The sequence below is a fragment of the Pipra filicauda genome, unplaced genomic scaffold, assembly GCF_003945595.2.
Source record: "Pipra filicauda isolate LSUMZ 115617 unplaced genomic scaffold, ASM394559v2 scaffold215_size1667880_pilon, whole genome shotgun sequence".
Classification (NCBI taxonomy): domain Eukaryota; kingdom Metazoa; phylum Chordata; class Aves; order Passeriformes; family Pipridae; genus Pipra; species Pipra filicauda.
In genome coordinates this window covers 687183-711714 of record NW_024104327.1, presented here as the reverse complement: position 1 = coordinate 711714, position 24532 = coordinate 687183, and the positions used below count along the sequence as shown (strand labels likewise).

The window sequence follows — 24532 nt, the reverse complement described above, 5'->3', positions numbered from 1 at the left end:
ACAGAAGGGCAGGAAATACTTACCTAGTCTGTCAGCAGTTGAATGGCTCCTATAGCTGAATAAAAAGCTCTGGATTTAACTGTTTAGGTTTTCAAAGATGAAGTGTAAAGTTATGAATGTATTTACATCTCAGATTATAGAGACTAAATCAACACCTAATCTTTCCTTCTACTGATAGCCAATGTGTTTTTCTTAATTATATACTTTTTTTTTTATAGCATTGAGAAGTTCTGTGCTGAAGGGATCCCTCTTTTGGGTGTACTCGTCCAGTCTAGACATCTGAGAACAGTGGTGCATGTGCTGGATAAAATTTTACCATTGTTTTACTCTTGCCAGTATTACCTCCTGAAGAATGAACAGTAAGCATTCTATGTTCATGATACACTTATTTATTTATTTTATATATTTATTTGCTTAATTTATGGTAATTGCAATGAAAGTTAATCTTAACTGTCAAATTTATGTGGCTTCGTGCTGAGTTTTGCATCCAGTGAGAACATGATGGTGGAAGTACATCTGGTTTCTGTGCTGACTAACTTTTTGGCATTGACTGTGGTTGAGGAAATAGTTGTAGAAGTGTGTCCTGCTGACACCATGTGTACAGCTGTTGCTGCTGCTGTGCCACAGAAGTGTTCTTCAGGCAGCTGTATTTCAAGTAGCTGTGGGGTTAGATGAGTGAGAAAGACCAGCTGGCAGTATCAGTAGGGACACAGTATGTCCAGTGCTGGACTTCAGATGTCTGTCCTGGTCAGTTTGTAACGTGGTCACTGAGGTGCCTTTGTCCTGGACCACTTGACAGTCTCCCAAACAACTCCTATGCTAGACTTCGGTGCTGATGTAGATCAAGGACTGCATTTAGTCCTGATGAGCTGCCTTGAATTACAGTCTGCCGTGAAATGTTCATACTGTTCCCATTATATGGCTAAAGTGGAGCAAATAAATCTGCATTGTGGTTGTGACTCAAAGCCCTGGATATGTCTGTCAGCAGTGCTGTTGAGCTGGTTTTAAATTCCCTATACACAACTTTTCTATTTGTTACATAGCAGAAGATATTTTAGAGTTAATTTCGTTTGTTGACATCCCTAGGTTTTTATCTTACATCCAACTGTTCCTTCATCTGGACAGTGGAGTCCCTCAAGGAGTTACCCAGCAGGTTACCCATAAAGTGACACAGCACTTGACAGGTGTGAACTATGGAGAAAACGTTAAGCTGCTCAGTAGTATGATACAGGTAAGAAGATTATTTAACAAAAAAAAGAAGGGAGGGGGGGACAGTATTTGAAACCAGGCTGTTTTGACCAAGCTGGTGTTTAAGGTTGGAAAGGATACTGAATTTGGCAGTTGTGCAGCCAGGGAGTGCCCTGCATCAAGCATTAAATAGTTGGGTTTGGTTTCCTGAAATGCTTCTGCTTAAACTTGCCTAAATCTGGCAGTGCATCTGATACTGGACATAACAACAACGTTTCCCCTCCAGACTTCTTGGAAAATTAATTTTCCAATAGCAGGTCATACCTGCTTAAAAAAAGGAAATGTGATATGCAGCACTACTCTCTTATTTGTGTTATTCGAGGAATGCAGCAAATGTATTAATGTTTGAAAGCTTTGCTTTTGGCCATTCATTTGGGGCTGTGGGATGAAAAAAATGTTGCTGTGTGAGGGAACAGTAGTATTTTTTTAAGTGCAGAGAGGTCAAGGAGCAAGGTCATCTAACATTAGAGGAGGGTAAGGGAAACAGACCTACTCTGGGAAGTCCTTTTACAGGAACAGCAGGTGACACTTAAGAAATAGATGCTGTTTATGCCTCCAGGTCACAGGGGTCCTGCTTAAGGCTTTTATGCCTGTTTTTGCTGCTTGCACAAGATGCTCTGCTCTCCAGGCTGTAGAATTTGCAGGAGTTTGGAGGCTGGAGTTAACAAAGCTGTCCTTGCTTAGGTATAGAGAGCATGTACTTGAAGGATAGGCCCACAGCCTTATGCAAGTTAAACAATTCTTCAATAGATGCTTAACCTTTATGCTGCAATCTGTTGACTGATTTTACACTTTTATTTGGCAGACTCACATTTTTGTAAGTGACCAGCCAAATGGAGTGGGGCCAGCTGCAGTACTGGAGTTCTGGGTCCAGGTCCTCACCAGCCAGCAGCTGTGGCACCGGGACAGGGCAACACTCTGCTTGCTGGATGACTTATGTAAAGCTGCTTTTCAGTACAGTCAAGAGGACTGTGTACAAAAGCTGCTTTACCAACAGCACAAGGTAAATAGTTGTGGTGTCCTGGTGTGGCTGTTGAGTAAATGGTCAGTTTGTTTGTTGCTCACTCTGATTTTGATGTGAATGTGTTTTCCTGAAGTGCTACAGAAACAGTCATAGAATCCTGCCATGAGCAGGGACACCTTCCACTAGACCAGGTTGCTCCAAGCCCTGTCCAACCTGGCCTTGGACACTTCCAGGGATGGGGCAGCCACAGCTTTTCTGGACAATCTGGCATAAGTGATAATGAGGTTATCTGATTTTCTTCTGAGTGGGTCAAAATCAGTGAAATGTCTGATATTTTGATAGTAATTATTAAAACTGATTTGTAGCACAGTTTTCATTCGTATGAGTTCTGTCACAGTTTGTGTTCTTTGCATTCCAGATGTTCAGTAGGGTGTTTAGAACAAAAATGGGACTTCCTCTCCAGAAAAAAACAGACAGAGTTCAGTGAAACGGGATATTTTCACTGAAAAAAGAAATGAAGTACAAGCAGGCATCTCAGTGGTGCCTGGCTGAGCTAAGATGGGAAAGTAGCAATATGAGTCAGAAAGGAACTTATATGAAAGTAGAGTGACATACCTAAATCTTCTAAATAGAAATACCTAAATCTTCTAAATCACTGCTTCTTACAAAAAAAAAACCCAAATGTTTTCTGTTTCTGTGCAGAATGCTTTGGGCTATCACTGTGACAAAGGTCTGCTGTCTTCCCTTGTTAGCTGGATCGTGGCTGGCAATGTGACACCATCTTTTGTGGAGGGCAATGCCAATCCCTCTCAGGTAAGTGATGGTGTTGTGTGAACAGCCCTGGGATAAGCGGTGTAGAGGTGTCTTGAGGGCTCTTTTTTCCCTGCTTTTGCGTGGTTTTGCAGATTTTTTTCTTGTTCCCTTTTTTTTTTTCCTATCCCAGAGTGATTTTTATTTTCTTTTTTTCATTTTCTTGTGATAAAGTCCTAATTTAGCCTAGGAGAATTCTGTGGGTTTATTACACTAAAGGGAACATGGACATTTTCCATGGAGAGAGTTTGTCTAATCTGTGTCCAAGAATTGGTATAATAGGATTTAGTAGTTAGGTTTTCTTTCTAATCTTCAATTACTCTCAATCTATTTAATAAGAGAAAATATGTGAAGCCTGACTTTTCTATTAGATCAGTCTTTATCTGATAAATATTTTGAATTTTAGTTGCCTTCTCTCTACCTGAGTTCCTTGTTCAAGCAAAAGGAAGAAAAACCCTGCAGTACCACAAATGGAGGTGTGTAGTGCAGGTGGGAGAAAGGAGATCTTATTTTACTGAGTTTGAGAAGTTCCTCCAGAACTCTCTGGATAATTCTGTCTGTTGTCCCTGCTTTTCCCTTTCTGTCCCAAGACAGTGCAAAATAAAAAGGGGAAGTTTGAGTGTGAGAATAAAGAGGAAACTGGTTTTCTTCTTGAGATGTGATACTGCCTTTTCCAGCTTTGTAGTGGGAATCTGTCAAAGACATGTTCCTCTTAACAAAGCAGCAGGCTTCCTGATCCTATCCCTACTGTTTTCTTATCAATGTTTCTGTTATTTCTGTGTTGTCCAGGTCTGGTTTTCGTGGATGGTGTTAAATATGGAATCAATATTTGAAGAAGATTCACAGCTTCGCAGAGTTGTAGAGGGGGAGCTGGTTATTAATGCTTTAACTCCTGATCAAGCTTTGAAGGTGAGAGAACTGTCCATCCCTTTTTATTAGAGAGAGAAGTGTTCCCTTGTATCATTTAGTTTTATCTTACGTACTTTTTCTTACCAGGATAAAAGAATAAATAATGCTTTATCTGGCTTTACAGGTGAAAATATACCCCAGGGAAGTTTTCTTCTACATTTTGAGTACATTTGAGTTGTTTTACATTTAAAAGCTACCATGCAAATAATACAGAAAACTTCAGACTTCAGTTACTAATTTGTGCTCTTGCATGATTTTCTGGGTCATCTGAATGCCTCATGACTTTTAGTGGATTTACTTTATACCACTGGGGTGGGGAGTGCTTATTTTTCAGGTGGGAAAATGAGTCTGTATTTCAAACAGATGATTTCTCAGATGATCTGAATTTTGCCTCTACTTTTCTCTGTTTTCTGAATTATTTTCCAAGGCTTTCAGAACTGTTTAGGTCTCTCCCTTATCAAGGAACTTAATCAGGTGTATTTTAGGCCATGTTGCAAGCTTTTTCCAGGTTCTTTGACCTAATTCAGTTAGAAATTCTGGAGCAAAGCAAGTGGAAAGCAAAGCTGTCCAGTCTCAAAAGTGTGACTTTTGGCCCATCTTTCATCTCAGCTGTTTCAGTGTGTTTTAATGAAGCCCCATGAAACTAGATTTGCCTGGGCTCTGTCCAGACTGGTACATGTCTCGCATCCTTGAAGCGTAGTCTGGAAAACATTAGTCCTTTGGCTTGCATGTCTTGATTTAGCCAAGTAGTATGTGGGTAGTGTGTGGAAAAAGGATGCTGAGGGTTCCTGAGGTCTGGTGTAGGTGATGAGGTAGTGCCAGGGTCTGCTCTGAGGTTTGGGAACTGGGGAAAAGCCTTGCATTGCCCTGCATCAGGCACAGTCCAGGAGGGCTTGATGTGGGACTGTTCAGTGATTTAGTGGGTCTGTGCTGTTGCTAATACGGGGTTTTGTTCTGCTTTTCCTTCTGTATTCTTTCTTCACGTCAGTTTTACTTTACATTTCGAATTTTCACTAGAGCTATATGGAATGTAGGCTGGAAAAAGATAAAAGTAGCATGCTGGAAGTCTAAACCAGGAGCATCTACCTCTGTGAGGAAGAACAGTAATTAGCTGTAATTAACACCAGTGGCCCATATGTTGGCCTTGCATCAGAGCCATCATGCTATTTTTTTTCAGCATTGGAGGTGTAGCTCTGCTCTCCAGCATAACTGTGAGCTGGGCAGCTCATCCTTCAAGACCTGGAACAGATGTGTGACTGTTCCTAAAGTTTTCTCCTCTGCAATTACCAACTGTGCATGCTGTGTTACTCTGTTAAATTAACCTGTGACAGCCTGTTACAGCAGAACACCTGTCTGAAAGTGTTGTTCCTGCAGAAAGCCCAGGCCCAGCTGAAGCTGCCCATCGTCCCTTCCCTTCAGAGGCTCATGATCTACCGCTGGGCTCACCAGGCCCTTGCTACCCCGGCAGATCACCCTCTCATGCCACTGATCTGGCAGAAATTCTTCCTCCTGTACCTTCACCGACCAGGACCACAGTACGGGTGAGTCTCACCTGCTCCTGTAGATCAGCAAGCAGAGATGCTGATTTGGCACTTGCAACAAGACTTAGCTGTGCTTTTTTTTGTTTGTTTTTCAGGTTACCTGTAGATGGCTGTATTGGGAGGCGTTTTTTCCAGAGTGCAGCTCATGTGAACTTGCTGAACGAGATGAAGCAGCGGTTGATAGAGGTGGCAGACTTCCACCACGCTGCCAGCAAAGCACTGAGGGTGGAGAGCCCTGCTGAGGGCACTGACAGGTCACCAGAGAAGGCCAGCTGCTCACCTGAGTACCTGACTTCACCTGAACTGCATAAGGAGCTTGTCAGGTAAAAAAACCCTGCCCAGTTCCATCTTATTCTGTGCAAATGCCCAAGTAACTACTACAGCACAGTTGTAGCTGTGTGAGACGTGAAGGGATGCGACCTTAGATGTGCTGCAGGACTTGTTATATACATAGAATCATAGAATCATTCAGGTTGAAAAATTCAGATCATAAAGTCCAGCCATTAACTCAGCACTGCCAAGGCCACCGCTAACCCAGCTCCCCAGGTTGTGGTCAAATCAGTTCCTCTGGTGGTACAATGTGTTCTGTTGGAGAGGGGGCTGATTTTACTACTAAAAATAAAACACTGTTAATAGAGTTGTCACCCCCCTTAGGGGAGGAGCTTTGCTTTCTAATGAATAGTAGTAGCCCTGTGCTGGTAAAATATTTATTGTTTAGGCATATCTGCTACCTGCATGTGCATCACTAACTGTAAATGTAGAGTGCTACTTGGTGTGTGTACATCTGTTTGTCACAGACCAGGGCTTAAATTTATGTTAATTATGATGATTTCATCAGGAAATATACTGGGGACTTGAGCACATGATTCACTTTGTGCAGTTTGCTTGGTTAGCAAGCTAAAGGTGAGCTGTGCCAAGGGTGTTCTGTGCCGCCTGAAAAATGATAAGTCTGCTTAACCAAAGCCTTGGCACAAAGCTCTCTTTTTGTCTTGGAGTAGGCTAAGGAAAGGGGCATAGTCACTCACTGCCACTCACCTGCTGATCCCTCACTTTTGTAAGGGATGGTAACTTCTAAGAGATGCCTTATGCACACTAAAACTGAGGCTTTGCTATTCCAAAGTCAGTGGTTCTGTAACACAGAGACTTTTGTTCTGAAAAGTCCTCCATAAGAAGTGTTTGCAATATGGCAGTATTTGAATAGTCCCAGAAACCAGATGAAAGGATTATTTGGAAAGAGTCCCTTACTCAAAGGCTTTGGGTGTATGGAATCTGAGCTCCTGGTGGGTGCTCCCCTCAGCAGTGAGTAGGTACTGTACCAACAAACAAGGGAGATCATAAATCCTACTTGGGCCTTTGTGAAAAATAGTCCAGAGATGCTCACTGGGTGTGACTTGGTTGATATTTTCAGTCTTTCATTTCAGAGAAGTTCCCCACTCCAGTATAAATACAGACTGCTCTACACCCAAGTAAATCTTAGGTTAAGGAAGTTTAACGACCTGTCTAGTTTCCTAGACAGGGGGGAAATTATTGGTAGGGCTTATAAGGGCCAATTTCTTGGAACTAGACTACTCCCATTTTTTCACCAATGTCACTGATGTAGGAAACAGGAGTTTGCTAGTGTTATTTAATACCACAGTGTGAAGATTTAATGGCATTTTAGTGCTTCCTTGTCAGGAAGGCTTGGATGGTATGATTAGAGAAAAGGTACCACTCAGTGGAATGATGCCAGCTGAAGAAATAGGTGTATTTATGTAAAAAGTACACTATTAGCAGAGGAGGAAATGAGAATAAACTAGCCATGAATGACACTCTGAAAAAAAACTTGAAGAATGTGACTCAACTCAGATGTGGCTTTTTGGAGCAGGCAGTCTAGAGGAGTCATGGGGTGAGAAGCCAAACTTGCTCACATGTACTCTGTTTTTTCCTGTGGTCTTTTGAATTGGGTTGTGGTGAGATTCCCTGACATAATAGACTATTCCAATCCTGGGTATTATGCTAATTGGCATAAATGTTTTCCTTTTCAGAATTTGTCCTGTTACTCTTTGTTATTACTCTTTGTATTTTTCTAAGTGGCTTCATGTCACTGATGGTATTTGAACTGACAGTAAACTGCTCAAAAAGCACCTGAAACCCCAGTTTTGAGCTGTGTCACCTTGTAGCATTATTTGTTGCCTTAATTCTGAACCCTAGAACAATCGAAGTTCACACTGATATATTTTTTCCCTTTTTTTCTCTTTTTTTCTCAGGCTTTGTAATGTTTTAGTTTTGTGGTTGGAAGAAGAGAATTTCCAGAAAGGAGACACATACATTCCCTCTTTACCAAAGCAGTATGATGTACACAGACTTGCTAAAGTCATGCAGAATCAACAGGTAAAGTGCTAATAACCCTGAAAATCTGGGATCCAAAGTTCACTTGTTAAAATGAGTCCTTGAAATCAGTGAGAGACTTGGTGTCACTAGTCTTGAACACACATACAGCAAACTGCCTTCCTTTATATTTGAAAGAGGGCTCAGAAGTAGATTCCTTACATATCTTAATGACAACACAGTCCTTATTCTGTACTGCTCTGTAATTTGCATTCTAAGATAATATTAGAGAATTGTTCAAGTTGGAATTTTAAATAACAAAAGACTGGAAGCCAAAACCTGCTCATGTTGGTAGTCTGTAAAATGTCAGGTTCAAATATAAGTTTGTGAATGGGAAGTGTGTATTATTCTGTCCATCAAGCCTAAAGAATTAGTATAACTAAAAAACCTGTAAGAGGGGAGATTTTGGAAGGGCATTTCCTTATGCTTGCTTTGTTTTTATTCCTCTAGTGTATGTGACTGCTGGAAATGCAGCAGTTAATTATGCTGTGATGTTTTAGACTACAGTGGTCTTCATGTTTGCTTTTTAAGAACAGATTTTTAATAATCTGTACCCTTTGTCTCTTATTTGTCAGAAATTATACCGTGTCAGATTTCTTCTCTAAGTGTCACGAATGCTTTTCGGTAGCTTCTGTATCTGTGGTAAGAATTCTTCAGGTTAGGCTGTTTTCCCCCTTAATAATAAATTTCTTATGACTTAAAACTACAGGGTCTGTTTTTATGTACTTCTTTTAGTTCCACAACTACTAGGATGAATGCACAGTGTATTCTACTGACCAAAATAGGAATGGTAATTTAATTCTTTTGTGGTTCAGGATTTGTGGATGGAGTTCGTCAATGTGGAACTCATACACCACGAGTTTCAGGAAGCTCTAAACCTTTGGCTGCAGGTTCAGCTCGAATCACATACAGCCTGTGTTCCTGCAGGGCAGACAGATTTCACCAACCCTTTATCAGGTAAGAGATAAGACTATTATTAATGAAACTGCACCATAAAGGACTTTGAGGGTGTCAAAGCCCTGGTTTCTCTAGGAATTTAATGATGCCCGTGAATGAAGATGTCAGTACAGTTTGTTTTCTCTGGGTACAGTATTTTGCATGAAGTTGTCATGGTTTCCCCACTAAGATTCTCATGTGAGAGGTTAACATGGATGGTTTTGGCTTCAAGTTTGCCACATCACAGAGCAGAGCTAGAGCTTCATGGGTGAGCTCCCCAAAAATTCCTCTGCACAGAGGATGTCCCACACAGGCTGAATTTCCCCGAAGTTTAGGTAGAGATAGCTGCAAGCAAAGGGAAAACCCGCTGTAACTGAAAACAGTGGATTTTTTTGTGTGACTGATTAAAAAAGGAGAGGGAGGGAATAGAAGGAAACTGGAATAGTTTCATAGGCAAATTAGTTTGGACAAAGAAACTGAGTGGAAATCAGCAGGAGGAGAAGGCTGACCTGGGGAGAGGCTGTGCTTTGGGGAGGAATTGGAGTTGACAAGACAAAAGGTGAGAATGAGTTGTAGGGAAAGGAAGATGAATTTTGCTTAGACTGGATCTGGAAGCCTCTGTCAGATGAGAAGAATAAATGGGGTGATATGAGGAAAATAAATGGGTAATACGAGGAAGGAGGGACTGGTTGGGGGAAACAAGGAAAGCAGTGGGACTTTTGATCCTAATGTTTGTGTGATGGAGGAGCTGGTAATGAAAATTAGCTGTGTAAAATAGACTTTGAGAAAAATAGTAAGATTAGTTGACTTTTTTTTTTTCCTTTTTAAAAAGAGGAATCCTGAGAAATACTTGTCTGCTGCTGAAAATGTTTCATGCCAAAAAATTAATGCTTTTGTTGAGCTTCCTCTGAAGTTTTCTCATTGACAGAACTTGCTTCTGCTTTCTTTTTGTAGCCAAAGAGAGGATCATAAATAATTTGAAGAAGTTTGATACTCCCAAGCCCCCTCTCCCACTCCAGACAATGAAAGCCCCTGTGCCAGTCATTTCCTCTGCCAGTCTAGTGAGTCAGAAGGAAGCAGTTCAGCTCATGCGTACGGACCTGAACATCCTGCAGCAACATGCCAAGTAAGTCATAGCTGTGTTCCTTCTGCCTCTCTGGTGTGTCCAGCAGTGTCTGAGCATCATCACAGAATGGTTTGGGAAAGGACCTTAAAGGGCATCCAGTCCCAGCCCCTGCCACAGGCAGGGACACCTTCCACTATCCCAGGTTGCTCCAAGCCCCGTCCAACCTGGCCTTGGACACTTCCAGGGATGGGGCAGCCACAGCTTCTCTGGGCAACCTGTGCCAGGGCCTCACTACCCTCATAGCCAGGAATTTTTTCCTAACGATGCCCTTCACAACAGCCTCATTTGTGGTGTTGGCACAAGACCCATCAGTACTTGATTTCTTATCCTATTTGTTTTCTCTTTCTTCTTGTCTATCGTGTTGTTATTCTACTCCTTCAACTGAGACAAGACTGCACAAGTCTTATCTAATGTCTGAGTCTATATGATCCAGCATCTAACTTCTACATTTCTTTTCTCATTTGGCATACTTTCTGAAATAAAGCCTCCTTTTAGCCTAAATTTCTTGACAATGAGTTACTTAACCCTTTTGCACTAATGTAGTAGTTGCAATATGAAGCACCAGAGCCCCCAAGAAAGAAATCTGATTTCTGGTTCTGTTGGCTTTGTGAGTGAAAGAGACTCTCTGTTTTTAATATTCTTAATCAGAGAATCCAGCTGAATTATTTTCAAACACAACTGATCAATCCGTAGCTGTGTAGTCACTTAATAACGATATTATGAACCAAAAAATTATTAAACCCAAGAGATTGTGTTGAAACAATTCCAACAGCAATTTTAGGTGGCTTTGTTTTTTTTTCCCCTCACTGAATCATCCCATGGTTGAGTTTGTTTTGCTGGTTGTTTTTTTTTTTTTTTTTTTTTTTTTTTTTTTTTTTTTTTTTTTTTTTTTTTTTTTTTTTTTTTTTTTTTGTGGAAAATTGCATTTTCTACAGAGGATATTCTATTGAGTTTCCTTCCAGGTTGTCATATAAAATAATTCAAAGGAACTCATGCGTACTTGAGTAGTTTTGTTCTTATGAACCTGGTTTTTTTATTACTTTGAAGTGCTATTACTTTGAAGTTTTAACTCAATTTAATTTAATAACCTTTTATATTTTCTAAGAAGGTGTCATGAGCCTTTGTACAGCACATTAAATTGAGGTTTCATCTCTTGCTTATGAGTTCTTAGCATTACCGTTTTTCAATACAGATTTTGGTAATTTTATTAATAAATGGTTTTCAGAACTGCAGCTCTCTGGGAATCGCAGCATGTTGCTCTCAATAATGAAATACTGGACACGGTGCCTAAGCTGTTTGTGAACAGGGAAGAGCAGATCACCCTCCATTTGGAGTGCCGGGGGACTTCCAGTAAGGGCTGTCAGGGAGCGGCTCTGCTCACCATCCAGGTGAGAAACTTGTATCATCCCTTCTGCCTTGGTGCTGCTGGACACAGAGGATGAATGTGATATGTCTGAATCATTATAAGAACGGTAGCAGCTGACCAAATAAATCCATGCACCTAATAGTTACCTGAGATACCTCATATGCAGTGCTCAAAAGGGGCAGATCAACAGCTGAAGGATAAGTTGCTGCATAACTTGTTTTGCTCGTAGCTTCCGCCTTAAACTGTTTCCCAGTGCATGGATATGGGAATATGCTCACTGACAGGAACAGAAGCATGAAAATGTTTATAGAAATACTCCCATGTTGCTTGGCAAATTAATTTCTTGATCCCCTCTAAGTTTCAGTTCCCGGGGATTAAAAGCCTTACATGAAAGACATGAATTATATTAGTGTGTGTGATAATTAAGGGGGAACATGACCAAGGATGTGTGCTTGGGCACGATGTGCTAAATCTGATCAAAGCTCTCCACGGGGGAGAACCATCTGTATGCAGAGTCCTCTTACTGGATTCCGCTTCGATTTTACAAATAGGTGTGACACGGGGGAGCTTTAGCAAAAAAAAATGTGAATTCTGAAGTGAATTTTTTTTTTTTTTTTTTTTTTTTTTTGTCACTTAGTTTGAAGGGAAGCACAAAAACGAGGCGGTGAGCCAGCAGCTTCATGCTCTGCGCAAAGAAGTGAGGCAGCTGCAGGCAGAAGCTACGAAGCCGCCTTCCCTGGGCGTTGTGGAAGCAGCAGTGCACGTGGAGAATTTTATAACGTAGGTTGTTCAGACGCTGCTTTAGGCAGTGATGTTTTGTGTTTCTCTTCCTGTATGTTAAGAGCTAAAATGTGGAACCTGTTTCATTGTTTTTTTTCGCTGCGCTTATCAGCTCGAGTCAACAACAGAGCATGAATCCTGGGACTTGTGTGTTTGTTACACAGGCCTCCAAAGGAATAACTCTGTTATCAGGAGGTCATTCAGCCTCAGTAGGCACACAATAGTGTTTTCTACTTCTGTTTATTGTTCTGTGTATTAGAATAGCCCTCCTAACCCTGCAAAAGTACACTGGATGATGGCAGGGATGCTGTGTTAAACTTTGGGGAGTGGCAACTTGTACCACAAGCTGTCTCAGCCATAGGCTAAACCGTATGTTTTTAATATTTCTCTCTATGGGTTTTTGCCTGTTATAGTGCAGGACATAGTTCTTTAATAGAGAATTATGATTTGAAGTAGTTTTTCAATATGTGAAACAAAATTGTGAAGTGGAATAGGGCTATATAATACCACTTTTCTGGGTGATGTGAATACATGGGGTGGTCCAGGGCCCTCTTCCTCTTGAAGACCTTTCAGAGTTCGTCCTAGAGGTCTGGTTTTGCAACTTGGTTCTTCTCAATCTTCCAGATTTCTGCTGGGATTCTCTTAGTGTAGCTGGTTTACTACTGAGTGCACTCCTTCTACAAGTGAAAATATTTGCTCACTATTTCTACGTGTTCATTCTTGACCACTGATCTGAAAAATTCTGTGGATGAACTAGTTCTTGGGATTTACATCTCTGGAATTGCACGTCCTTCAGATTCTTTAATTCAGACTCAGTGAAGATGGGGGTTTGATCTCAACAAAACATGTACTTGGCAACACTCAAGAAACGATTCTGTTTTAATCCTTTTATTGTTTAGCCTGTGAAGTAAAAGAGGTAATTTTTCTTGCAGTACAAGTGTAGTTGAGATGCCTTAAGAATGTGATGAACACGTGATTAGAGGGAGAAATAATCCTTTGGAACTATGCCGTGAAAAATCTTTCAGTGATCACTTTCTGACTCTGCTTATGGAGACTTTGTAAGTTTTGGAGGTACCCATTTCAGGCAGCAAAATTACTTGAGCTCAGGGAGCATCAGAAATACCCCTCTCAAGTCCCCATATTGGCAAGAAACCTTTCTTCATTGTCACAGGTTATTCTCCACACGTTAAATTTAATTCACCTTTTGAATTTAATTTCTTTTAGGGCCTTAATAAATATCTACAAGGTGCAGCCCATGCCTGCAATTAAGAAAGTTGGAATTAGTTTGTTTTTTACGTTGGTGGAATATGTGTGTGATGAAACTCAACGCAACCCTCCCACAAGGCAATTCTTCACGTCCTGCATTGAGATTCTGGGCCAAGTGAGTTTACTTTTGGGATAAAATTTGACTTTTGAATGCCTAATGCTTATTCAAATTGCCTGCTGGTATTGGGGGTCTGACACATTCAGAAGCCTGAAAGTTAACTTCTAAGCTTGTATCCCATTTTCCTTTCAACTAATTGTTATAATATACAGTCTTTAGGAGAGTTGAAGCTTGCATTTAAGCAAAAATAAAAACCTCTTGCTCTGAGGTACCTCCTTAGTGCTAACAAATGCTCACTGTGTTAGCTGAGTGCTGGATTTTTGGGCAGGTAACTGAAGTTTAGGTACTTTCACTTCATAAAAGTGTGTTTCAGCATATACTTTGCTTTTACCTGTCACTTTCTAGTTGATGTATATCTTGTCAACCTCAGTATTTAGACACCTTTGTTCTACAGCCTTGCAGTGTTCTTTGTGTAGAGAATTTGCCAGAAGTTTTCTGGTAGAGAATAAAAGTGCTTTTGGTTGGTGGTAATGTTTTCTGTGGGAAACACATTACGTGGGTTCTCTGAGAAAAAGCTTTGGGTCCAGATATATGTTTTCATCTCTTAGATACAGTTTGTTTCTATATGCAGCTGTCCTTAAGCACCTCTAACAACTGAAGTGCTGAAAAGCTTTTCATAGCTGTAGTTCTGTTAAATTTTTCCTGTTATTGAACAGGGCTGGTGAAATCTGGATTCATTTTCTTTTGCTATCCCATCAGAAAAATAGTACTTCTAGGTATTTTTATACAACATATGTGATCACAAGTGCTGTTGTAAAATGTACTAGGGAAACATGTTTATTTTGCTTTATGTCTCGTGGAGTAACAGTATTTAGTTGATGTTAATCTGACACAGTCTTTTGTTTTTGAGGAAAGACTTCCCTTTTTATGGAACGACCAAAATTATGCTTGTCTCAACAAAAAAAATCCTTAATAGGTGTATTTTTCAGTCGATTCATGCTGGGCTATTTTTCTCACCATTCCCAATTTTCTCAGGTGTTCATCAGTGGGACCAAGTCAGAGTGCAGACATCTGCTCGAGACCATCCTGCAGAACCGAAGGCTCTGTACCCTCCTTTCTCCTTACTTCACTCCCGTTGCCTCTCCCAGTGAATTTGTGACTTTGTATGAAAAAGTCGTGGCCTTTCTGAGTGAGGACAACAGTGATGTTGTCTTCATGCTGCTGACAAAGGTGAGGTCTAGTTTGTGGGTGTTTTTTCCCTAAAGACTCTGTTTTTAGGCTAAGGAACAAAGAGGTGCAAAATCTGGTAATTTAAAATAGCATTGACAGGTTCTTTTGAGCTGAATTGCCCATCCTGAATGGTATGTGTTGCACTTAAGTTCAAGAGGGGCTGGAGTCAAAAGCAAGTGGCTTAAATATCCTTTTCTAGCACATATAGTATCAGTATGTGCTTCTCAAGGCTCACTCTTGAAATTAAAGCAGGCTCTCCATGGCTTCTTCTGCCTGATATCTCTGCAGAGACATTCATCCAGATAGCCAGTGAATCGCAGGTATCTTAACAATCAAAACAAAACAAAATTTGGGACAGTGTCTGAGTTTTCCACCTCTGTTTGGCACCATGTCTTTCCTGCCTGTCTTAAAACATACAGAGTTAGGTCAGGGCAAGTGATGTGCACATCTCTCATTTCAGGGCTGTGTGATACTGCCTGCCTCCATGGTCAGTGGGGAAATTAGTGTTACACTTGGGCTTTGGTACCAGTCTGATTCTCTCCTCATTAGTTACACAGAGACAGGGCTGGACAGCTGGGAGCAGCAGGCAGCCTGTTTTGGGATATCTGTAGCAAGGAGTGATCAGTGTTGTGTCCCTGCTCACGAGAGTCTGAACAGATGGTGAAGAGGCTACGAAAGCTTTTCGCCTCCACCTGAAAATTTATGGACTGTGGAGATCAGTCCAGTGTAATGCTTATGATTGTTTGGCAGTGGTACTGAAGTGTGGAAATTGGGACGCATCTTTATGAATCTGAGCACCCCCACCAAGGGCTGTTTCATAAAGCCAGGGACTTCTGCAATATGCTAAATCATAACCTTTAAAGAGTGTCGCCTTGGTTTGGAGTTAGGGATAATGAGGTGAAAATTCATTAGGTTTTTCTTAAATATATAAAAACTTAGGGATTTTTCCCCAATAATTTCTCCCTTCTCCTGAAGGTGTTGAGGCTGTTAAAGCTTCTGCTTACAAATGCTTCCTGTCCTCTGCTCTAGTTTGACCTCGTGCAGTGGTTAAGCCTGGCTAAGCCACCCCTTGCTGAGCGTACCAAACTTCTGGACTCTATTCACTTGGCTCTCAATGCATGTGGCCTAGAACCTGAAGAAGACATTTTGATGCCATTTAATATCTTCTGCAAGCATTGGACTAACCTTCTCCAGTATCAGTTCCCTGACCACTACAGTGATTTCCTAAGGCTGTTCGTGCAAAGTGAGTACCTGAGTTGATGCACTCTAAGCCCTTTGTGCAGAACCCTTCTGGTTTAAAATATGAACTGCATGCAGTAGAGTTAAGTAGCAACAAATACAGAATGATTTAAACTTTTTAAATTTTCTATATGTATTTCTGTGTGCATGCTGTGTGGTGTGATTTTATTAGAGGTATTGTAGCTCTACTAGAAAGAAACACCCCTCTGCAGGTCAAAGCACATGCAGCAGTGACAACAGATCTTTAAGCCCATATAACAGGAGAAGGATGGAGGTGAGTCTTCTATTAACGGAAGCACCTATTAATTATGATAAAGTCTGTGTAGAATCCTTGTTCTTGAGCACCCTTCAGTGTCAAACTGAGAACTGGAATTATGGAGACATGGAACTAATACTGAAATCTGCTGGAAATGTCCTGGTTGACATTAGGTGCCATCCGTAATCTGAGTTGCCTCTCCAGTGAGAACACAAAGTACTTCCTTTTGTCAAACCACATGTGCTGAGGCAGCAGCTGTCTCTTAATGAGTGTTTGTAGCCAGAGATGTATGAAGTACCTGGGAAACTCTCTAGGAAAAGAGCATGTAGATGCCAAAAAGAACTGTTAAATTAATTGTGTTTGCAAATTAGAGACATCTCTCACCCTTAAACTTGGGATTTTCAAATTCATACCTTACCTAATTCTTTTTTTTTTGGTAGTAGGGAGTTCTAATTTCAACCTTTTTTTGACTCTTTTGGAGAAAGGGACCACTATCTTTCTGGTTTTCACAAATGCATTCCCTTGTCTTTCTCCTTAAGGCTCATCAGAGCAGCTCCTAAGCCCTGACTGTTGGAAGGCATCACTTCAAGCTTTGGGGTGTGATTCACCAGTGGCTGAGCAGGGAAGCTTCAGGAAGAGTGATTCTACTGAAACTCCTGCATTGAGGGATGCTGGAAAAACTCTGCTCTCCACAGAACAGGTGGGTGGTTGGTTTATTGTGTTCTTCAACTGAAACAGATGCCCTCCAGTGACAAATAACACTGCTGTGCAGCCTTTCTGTAGCTGATTAATAGTTTCCTGCCTTTTAACAGGTTAGAGAGACAATAGAATGGCTTTCCACATCCTTCTGCAAACTCCGACTGGCTTCAGTGGACTTCAGGACTTTTGGCCTGTTTTCAAAGTGGAGTCCTTATGTGGCTGAAGTGAATGTGTTCCTGGAGTATCTTGTTAAACGACTTATTGACAGTGAAGTTGATAATTTATCCCAAGAACCTGTGGGCAGCAGCACAATTCTAGCAGGTAACGTGTCTTAAAAGCAAATTACTTAAGAACAGGCACTCAGTTTTTCCAATTTCCTCTGTTAAAGGCAATTTAAATATACAGTAAGATCTTATTTTGCATTGTGGAGTGATGAGAACATTAAAATACAGATGGGAAATTTTGATGATACTCCCCGGCCGTTTGGACTTTATGCTTTAAAATTTTAAAGAAAGCTTTTTTTAATTTGAGCTTGCTTTAAAATTATTTTATGAAGAGATTTTACTTTCTTCAAGAAAAATACAGTCTTTTGCACTGAGCAGAGGTTTGGGAACGAGACACTACTGAATTTTGTGTGATTTTGATTTGGAGAAAAATCACCTAAACACATTAGGTTTAAAGTGTGAGTCATCCTTACCTCCACATTCTCTGATGTGTTATTAAAGTGATACTAATAGAACATCTAAAAAATGCAAAATGCTTATGATTGTTGTTAAAACAACCATGTTGTTAAACAGAGTTACTAGTAAGCATATTGTGTTTTAAAGTTTTATTTGACCAAACGAACTGATTGAATGGTTGGACTCAATGATCTTGGAGGTCTTTTCCAACCCTAATTATTCTGTCATTCTCTAAATGTTAGAATAAGCAAAGGACATCGTATGCAAATTTGGAAAAGTGTAATATATCCACTGCTGTTGATTTGAAGAAAAAAAGCAGCTTTTGCTTTGTTTCCTTCTAGCCCTGCAGTCTTTGTATTCAATCATTGCTGGACTCTTTAAGCCATGGATACTGGTCTTGGATAAGGAAGATGCAAGGTATATATTGCACTTTAAAATTAAATGAATTTTTGGCTAAAGTAAGGACTTTAGCCCTGTAAGAATGGCTTTCGTTATTACGTGGTTTTTAATCATTCATGACTGTCTTATGACCTTCCATTTAAATAGCTCTTACTTGTCTCATATCCTTAATAATTATGGAACTAATTCATGACTTACATCAGATTTTCCAAGGTTTGGATTGAATAATTATCTTAGTAATTATTATTACAAGAAATATCTTGTAATAATAGTACGACCAGAGCTTGATGATGACCAAGTAAGTATTGCATTCTGTTCTGAAAACACTGGAACTTGAATTTTGGATTGCTTTTCTTAACTTCCATAATATCACAAAAGAAAGCCAAATACAGCCCCAAATGTCAGTGGTATGTCAAGAAACTTCTGGCTGAATCAGTCCTATGATGATCTGCTGCCTTGTGTACCTCTGTCTTCACATGAACAATTATTTGTACTGTTATATGTTTGAATTTTGCTTTCTTTCAAAACTAAAACCTTTTTTTGATTTGTGAGTGCACCTTCAGCACTTATATTAGAAGGTTGACTGCAGATGGTATGTGATGTCATTGAGAAATTCCAGTCTTTTGGTTTTAAATTCTATTTTGAAACATCAAGTTATTTCTGTTTACTCAGTGTTATTGTGACTCTTCACTGGGTTATTGAATATGCATCTCTTCTAAGGAAGAAGAATTCGGTCCTAAAGAATTGAGTTTGAGAAAACTGCCGATACTTGTGCTGTACTGACTTTCTGTGCTTTAGAATATTTAAATTGCTGAAATGTTTATGGTCAGGGCACTGAAATTTGTGTTGCTGCCCTTGTGCTTCTTTTCAGTAACCAGCCCTGCTACCCCTGGCTGGAGAGTGACACCCCTGTAGCCTCCACTGTGGTCTCTTTGTTTACAAATTGCATCAAGCTTTTGCACGAGAGCTTTAAAGGTGGGTGAAAAGCTGTTTTAGTGAAGCGGCACCTTCTGTTTTGCCAGAGTAAAAAAAAGGTTTTTGATTGAGATGTAGGACGGGAGGGGATTTTACTCACGATGACCACTGCAGTCATATCAGGAGCCCTTACTTGTTTCATCCTTAAGAGGCACCTTTTTTATCTTGGCAAGGGTAGATAATGTGATTGATAGATGCATGTTGGTCAGATAACAAATTTAATGTAAAGGAAAGCCAGACAGAGTGACCTGTCATGAGAAGTGCATGAATTCTTTCCAGGTCTGTGTGTTGTTCCCAAATAACATATGCATGTCACCATGACCAATACATGTTCTTCAATAGCTAGTTTGGGGAGTAGTTTAATCTCCAGGATTGATCATTTTGAGCCCCTATTTAGCATTGCTTGTTGTGCCTAATGGATACTTAGACACAGGAAAAATTAATTTCACAATACCCCTTAACAACTTTTAGGGATGAACTAGATTCAAACTTACGTGTTATTTTTAATTATTTATTTTTAAAGGATAATTGTGTTTTTATAAAATTTGAGATGCATAAGATATTCTTTAAAAAAAGGCAAAATGGCCCAACATTAAAGCAGTTCAGTTCCACATTGCAGGAGTATTTTATAACTTCAATTTATTGTCCACCAACTGTTCAAAAGGGCAGGTCAGGGCATGCAATCATAAGCCTCCCCACTTGTTGATTTTGAGAAAAAAAATCTAAAAGTTTAATATGACTTCTTTTTTTTGGATAACTGCAGTTTAGTGTAACTTACAAGTTTTTTTCTCTCCAAAATTAGACTTTCTTTTGAAATCCAACTTTCCCTGAATTTTTTTTCTGTTGTTAATTCAACTATTTTCTTTGGTTCTAGAAAAGCTGTTGCCAAGCCATCATGGGGCTCTCTGGTTACATCTCATGCATTACTGTGAGTGTTGCACAGCCCCCAAAATGCCAGAGTTTATTCTCTATGCCTTCCACACTGAGTTCAAAAGGCTTCCATGGAAGGAAATGCATCCAGACCAGATGCTGATGGAAGAGTTCTTCAAAGTGAGTACCTGGCATCTGTTGAATTAAGTTCATAGTCAGTGTTGCCCTTGAAAATAACTGGAGAGCTGGAGACAGTTCTTTTAGCAAGTAGGCTTTTAAAGTTTGTAGCAATCACAGCTGCTTGTTTTGTGGTGGATTTTTGTGAAGAGGTGTATTTGAGTCTTAGACAAAATTGTGGGAAGCTGTAAAACTGCCACAGTTTGTAATCTGCTGTTGCTCTATCTGAATGTCTCATTTATTACACATATATTTAATATGGATTTAGTAAGATTTAATATATTTTACTAATGCCATGGTTTTTTCACTTCCAAGTTGTCTGAGACAACATAAAGCTGACCTAAAATGCTGCTGGGGATTTATAGTTGACTGAGGAACTGAAAAATGTGAAAGTATTAATAACTTACATCATTTTATGCACCTATCTTTTTTCCTTTCTCCTTCTTAGATTGAAAGGGGCAGTCCCAAGAGTTGTTTCTTATTCTTGGGTTATGTTTTATGTGAAATAAACTGGGTCAGTGTCCTCTCTGATGCCTGGAATCCCAGCCCTCAGCCTCAGACTCACAACATGATTGTCTGTTTGCTGTATATGATGGTCCTGTTGGCAAAGGAGGAACAACTTATTGGTGAAGAGGTAATTTTTAGAAATGTTCATACCCATCAGTCTTAAAAGAAAAATAATCCTTCACTAAGAAGGGCATAGGATGGGACTCCTTTCTCACTTGCAAAATGATTAACTGAAGTGGGTTTTGCATATGTAAAATACCCAATACACTATTCCAGAGGTGGCCAAGAGTAATTCCATAGCTGAGGCATTTTGTATAACTTGTGTGAAAAAAAAGAAGAGCTGGTGTCCATTTTAAGAAACTTCTTAGGTTCTGTAATCCAATAGCATTGGAAGGAGTAAGCAAATTAATACAGGCAGTTTCCCTGGAGTTATAAAATGGCAGTCTGGCTTTTGGAAGGAACAAATATGTTAATTTCATTAGGGCAATATTATATATACCTTAAGGGGAAGCTTCTTCTGACAGCCTGAATGAAAAGAGCGTAGGAGCAGCTCTCACTGTGCCTGGATCACCTTTTGGGGGGGCTCACTGAGTCACATTTATTCTGTCACAAGGCCAGTCATGTAAACCTCATGCGTGCCTTGCTTCTTTTTCTGAGTGGCAAACATGACTGTGTGGAGGGATGGTAAGGAATCATCCATCTATGGAAAGTTTAGGGCTGGATCTGAGTCTTACTATGCGTGTTCCGGATGTTTTCCAACCTGATCAACAGTACTGGTGACACTTGAGGTGGGTTGAGCACAGCTCAGCAGTGGGATTAGTCCCTGTGAGGTTTGGAGCAGCTCTTGATCCCAGTGTAGTTCTTTTTGTAGCTTTCTAAAAGGAAAATACGTGTCTGCTGAAACATGTTTTCTCAAGGGTGAGAGCTATTCAGCCCTTACTCAGAACTGCCCTTGCAAATGTTTATTTCTTACCATAAAATGCTCCATGTGATGTGATGACAAATCACAATGATGTAATAGCATCTTGAAGACCAGGTATGTCTTTAAGAAGCCTGGCACTGTCTGCATCTGATGAGTTACTGGGGGACAGAGTACTTCATCTGTTGAATCTGAGGATGAGTTTTCTGATTCCCTTGCTCCACAGGGGGATTGGATCATCTCTGATTTCTCAGTGCCTTTCCCATTTACGGTTGCATTCCAATGTTTCTGAATTGTAATAGGATAGAGAATCAGTGGGCATTAGGTGGTACTTTCCAAATCCTACCCTTGCTAAGAGCTCCTTGTGGGTAAATCTAACTCAGTCTCATCCAGTCCATTGCTTCTGGAGGGCTCTTCCAGAGGCACTGGATCATCTGCAGGAAGTCCCATTTCACGTTTGTCAGCTTGCTTCTACTCCCAACATCTTCTGTTTTCCTCTGAGGCACTGAGAGATGCTGCATCAAGATGTCACCAGCAGCCTTTGACCATCATTGTATTTCAGTTTAGGAAAGTTACCAGAGTTCATGTGCTTTGACCTGAATGTATTTGCTTATCAGAAGCTTCTCAAGCTTCAGAAGATACCTGTTTGCACATGGTGTGAGTCAGCCTCAGGAATTCTCTCCTACCCTCCAGCAGTGTGTTAAACTGACACACTGTCAGGAGGTTTTTGCCTCCCAGAAAGCTCCTGTGACACCTTGACCTAAATCTCAGACTTTCTCAGCCCTGTGTTCCCGGGCACGAGCAACTTAAGTACATGTTGTACCAGTGTCATGTCCTCGTTGAAATAGTCTAATTTGGGTTAGTTCTGGGTTGTCAGCACAACTCCAGTATTTGTTCATTCTAAAACATGTAGAATCATAGAATCATAGGATAGAGTGTAGAATGTCCTGAGTTGGAAGGGACCCACATGGATCATTGAGTCCAACCCCTGGCCCTGCCCAGGATACCCCAGCAATCCCCCCCTGTCCCTGAGAGTGTTATCCAAACACTCCTTGAGCTCTGGCAGCCTTGGGGCAGTGACCATTGCCCTGGGGAGCCTGTTCAGTGCCCCACCACGCTCTGGGGGAAGAACCTTTTCCTGATATCCAACCTAAACCATCCCTGACTCAGTGTTTCTCAGTGTCCATGGGGACCGTTTTTTACTGCAGGTGTTTAAGAACAGGTGATAGCTGCTTGTGGACAGAGAGATGTTTCCATCTACAGACTTTCACTGCCTGTGTGAGCTGGGGGTACTGAAGGCTGTTGTGCTATTCAGGATGCTATTTCTGAGAATATGTACTTGGGGAGTCCCTCAGGTTGGTAGATGACTCACTGAATGGAAAATTAAGGGACCCCATTTCTACTGCGAACTTAGACCAACCTGTTTTTTTATATAATATTTTAATGTCTCTTTAAATGTTCAGAAGTGCATTTAACTCGCAGGGTCTCCATTCTTTCTTGCTGTCTTTACATGTTAAATTTTAGTGTTTCTCCCTGACTTCTGTGCTGCAGCAGCCTGAATGCTAGAGATGACATACATGTGTTAGCTTACTGCTTGAATAAGGACTTGCTTTTCAGTCAGACTCCCATTGGTCATCTATCTCCGTGGGGGTTCTGCTCCATCGCTTTCAAATTCTGGAGCAGGGGCTTCCTTCCAATGTTGAGTACTGTGAATATTAATTTAAAACTGCAAAGAAGGTGTAGCTTAGACTGATGTCTTTAAATCTTCAGGAATCACCACTCATAAATCTTCTTGGACAGACCAGCTCCCTTCCTTGGCAGCTTGTGGGCATTTCATCTTATCAAAGCATCATCAGCTACTGCAACAGTCACTACCCTCCCTCTGTTATCCTTGCTAAGGATGCTGCAGCTGAACTGATCGTGAAGCTCCTGAAAATCTCGGCAGGCTTTGGGGCATCTTCGGATAGTCACATCCACCTCGTGAGTTGGACTGGTCTTGCAGTGTCTCTGAGCTGTTCGTGTCTGTTCTTTGCAATGTTCTGGTTGTGTGTATTATGGAAAGTGTTCTAGGCACGATGGGTTTTTTTTGTTTTTTTCTAATTGATTTCAATTCTGTTGAACAGGACGCAACACTGAAGTGCCGAGCGTACATTTGCCAGGTGGTTCAGTTCCTCAGCACCCTGGAGCAAAGTGGAAAGATCACCCTTGCAGTTTTGGAGCAGGAAATGGCCAAGCTGCTGGATGATGTAGTCATCTTTAATCCCCCAGGTTTGTGTTGTAGAATCAGCCAATTGCTTCAAGGCTGCCAAGATCCTGTACTCTGCTGCATGGATTGATGAACGTCTGTGACTGTGTAATTACTTGCATTACTATAATGTCTCCTAATATACCACCTATATATACATGTCACCAAAGCAATTATGTTCCTTTGTTGATGTGTATATATAAGTGGTATATTAGCACACAGCAAAAATATGAATTACCCCATAGACCTATCAAGAGTGACACAACCAACAATTAAAACAGGGCTTATGTTGTGAGTGAAACCAGGCTGATATCCAGGAGCTTGAGGGATTTTCTTAGTTGTCTTTTTTTTTTAATTTAACTTAATTTAAATTTATTTATTTTTTAATTTTTATTTTACTTGTTCATTTACATCTATTTTAAAAGGAAGAATGGCAGAAATATATTCTCTTGGTCCTGAGGGATTAGGAGTAATGGGTACAAACTGAAAGAGAGGAAATTTAGGCCAGATATTGGGAAGCAATTCTTACTTTTAGAGTGGTGAGCTACTGGAACAGGTTGCCCAGGGAGGTTTTGGATGCTCCAGCCCTGTCAGTGTTCGAGACCATGTTAGATAAGGCTTTGAGCAACCTGGTCTAGTGGATGCTGTCTCTGTCCATGATAGGGGGGTTAGGACTAGATGAAGTTTAAGGTCCCTTCCAACCCTTAACATTCCATCATTCTATGATTGGGCTCTCAGAAATGGTTCTAAATTGTAGAATTGGGAAAACCTGAGAGTACTGAAGTATGAGAGTTACACTGATGTGCACTAGTGGTATGATGTACCCACACACAGAGGATTTATATTGATCTGATTGTTAGCACTAGTCCCATCCCGAGGTTCCTCTATGAAGCTGTAACTTGAGGTGGAATCAGTTGTCTCACTGTAGTCCACAGAAATGCTTGTCAGCAGTTGTGTGGGTCACG

At 40.6% G+C, this 24532-nt stretch overlaps 1 protein-coding gene across 2 annotated transcripts in view; it reads left to right on the top strand.

Annotated features, from left to right (window-relative positions):
* The window catches only part of EPG5 (ectopic P-granules autophagy protein 5 homolog), a 56870-nt gene that overhangs the window by 26316 nt on the left and 6022 nt on the right, over nt 1–24532 (top strand). For both annotated transcript variants that reach the window (XM_027719977.2, XM_027719976.2), the window contains exons 17-39: nt 219–359; nt 1087–1231; nt 2054–2251; nt 2915–3025; nt 3812–3931; nt 5306–5472; nt 5568–5795; nt 7719–7842; nt 8655–8796; nt 9730–9901; nt 11127–11289; nt 11905–12047; nt 13272–13428; nt 14407–14601; nt 15631–15844; nt 16636–16796; nt 16909–17116; nt 17817–17892; nt 18746–18849; nt 19724–19899; nt 20345–20530; nt 23093–23302; nt 23446–23590. In XM_027719977.2, coding sequence (XP_027575778.2) covers nt 219–359; nt 1087–1231; nt 2054–2251; nt 2915–3025; nt 3812–3931; nt 5306–5472; nt 5568–5795; nt 7719–7842; nt 8655–8796; nt 9730–9901; nt 11127–11289; nt 11905–12047; nt 13272–13428; nt 14407–14601; nt 15631–15844; nt 16636–16796; nt 16909–17116; nt 17817–17892; nt 18746–18849; nt 19724–19899; nt 20345–20530; nt 23093–23302; nt 23446–23590 — 3686 coding nt within the window. The remainder of the gene's footprint in view (nt 1–218; nt 360–1086; nt 1232–2053; nt 2252–2914; nt 3026–3811; nt 3932–5305; nt 5473–5567; nt 5796–7718; nt 7843–8654; nt 8797–9729; nt 9902–11126; nt 11290–11904; nt 12048–13271; nt 13429–14406; nt 14602–15630; nt 15845–16635; nt 16797–16908; nt 17117–17816; nt 17893–18745; nt 18850–19723; nt 19900–20344; nt 20531–23092; nt 23303–23445; nt 23591–24532) is intronic.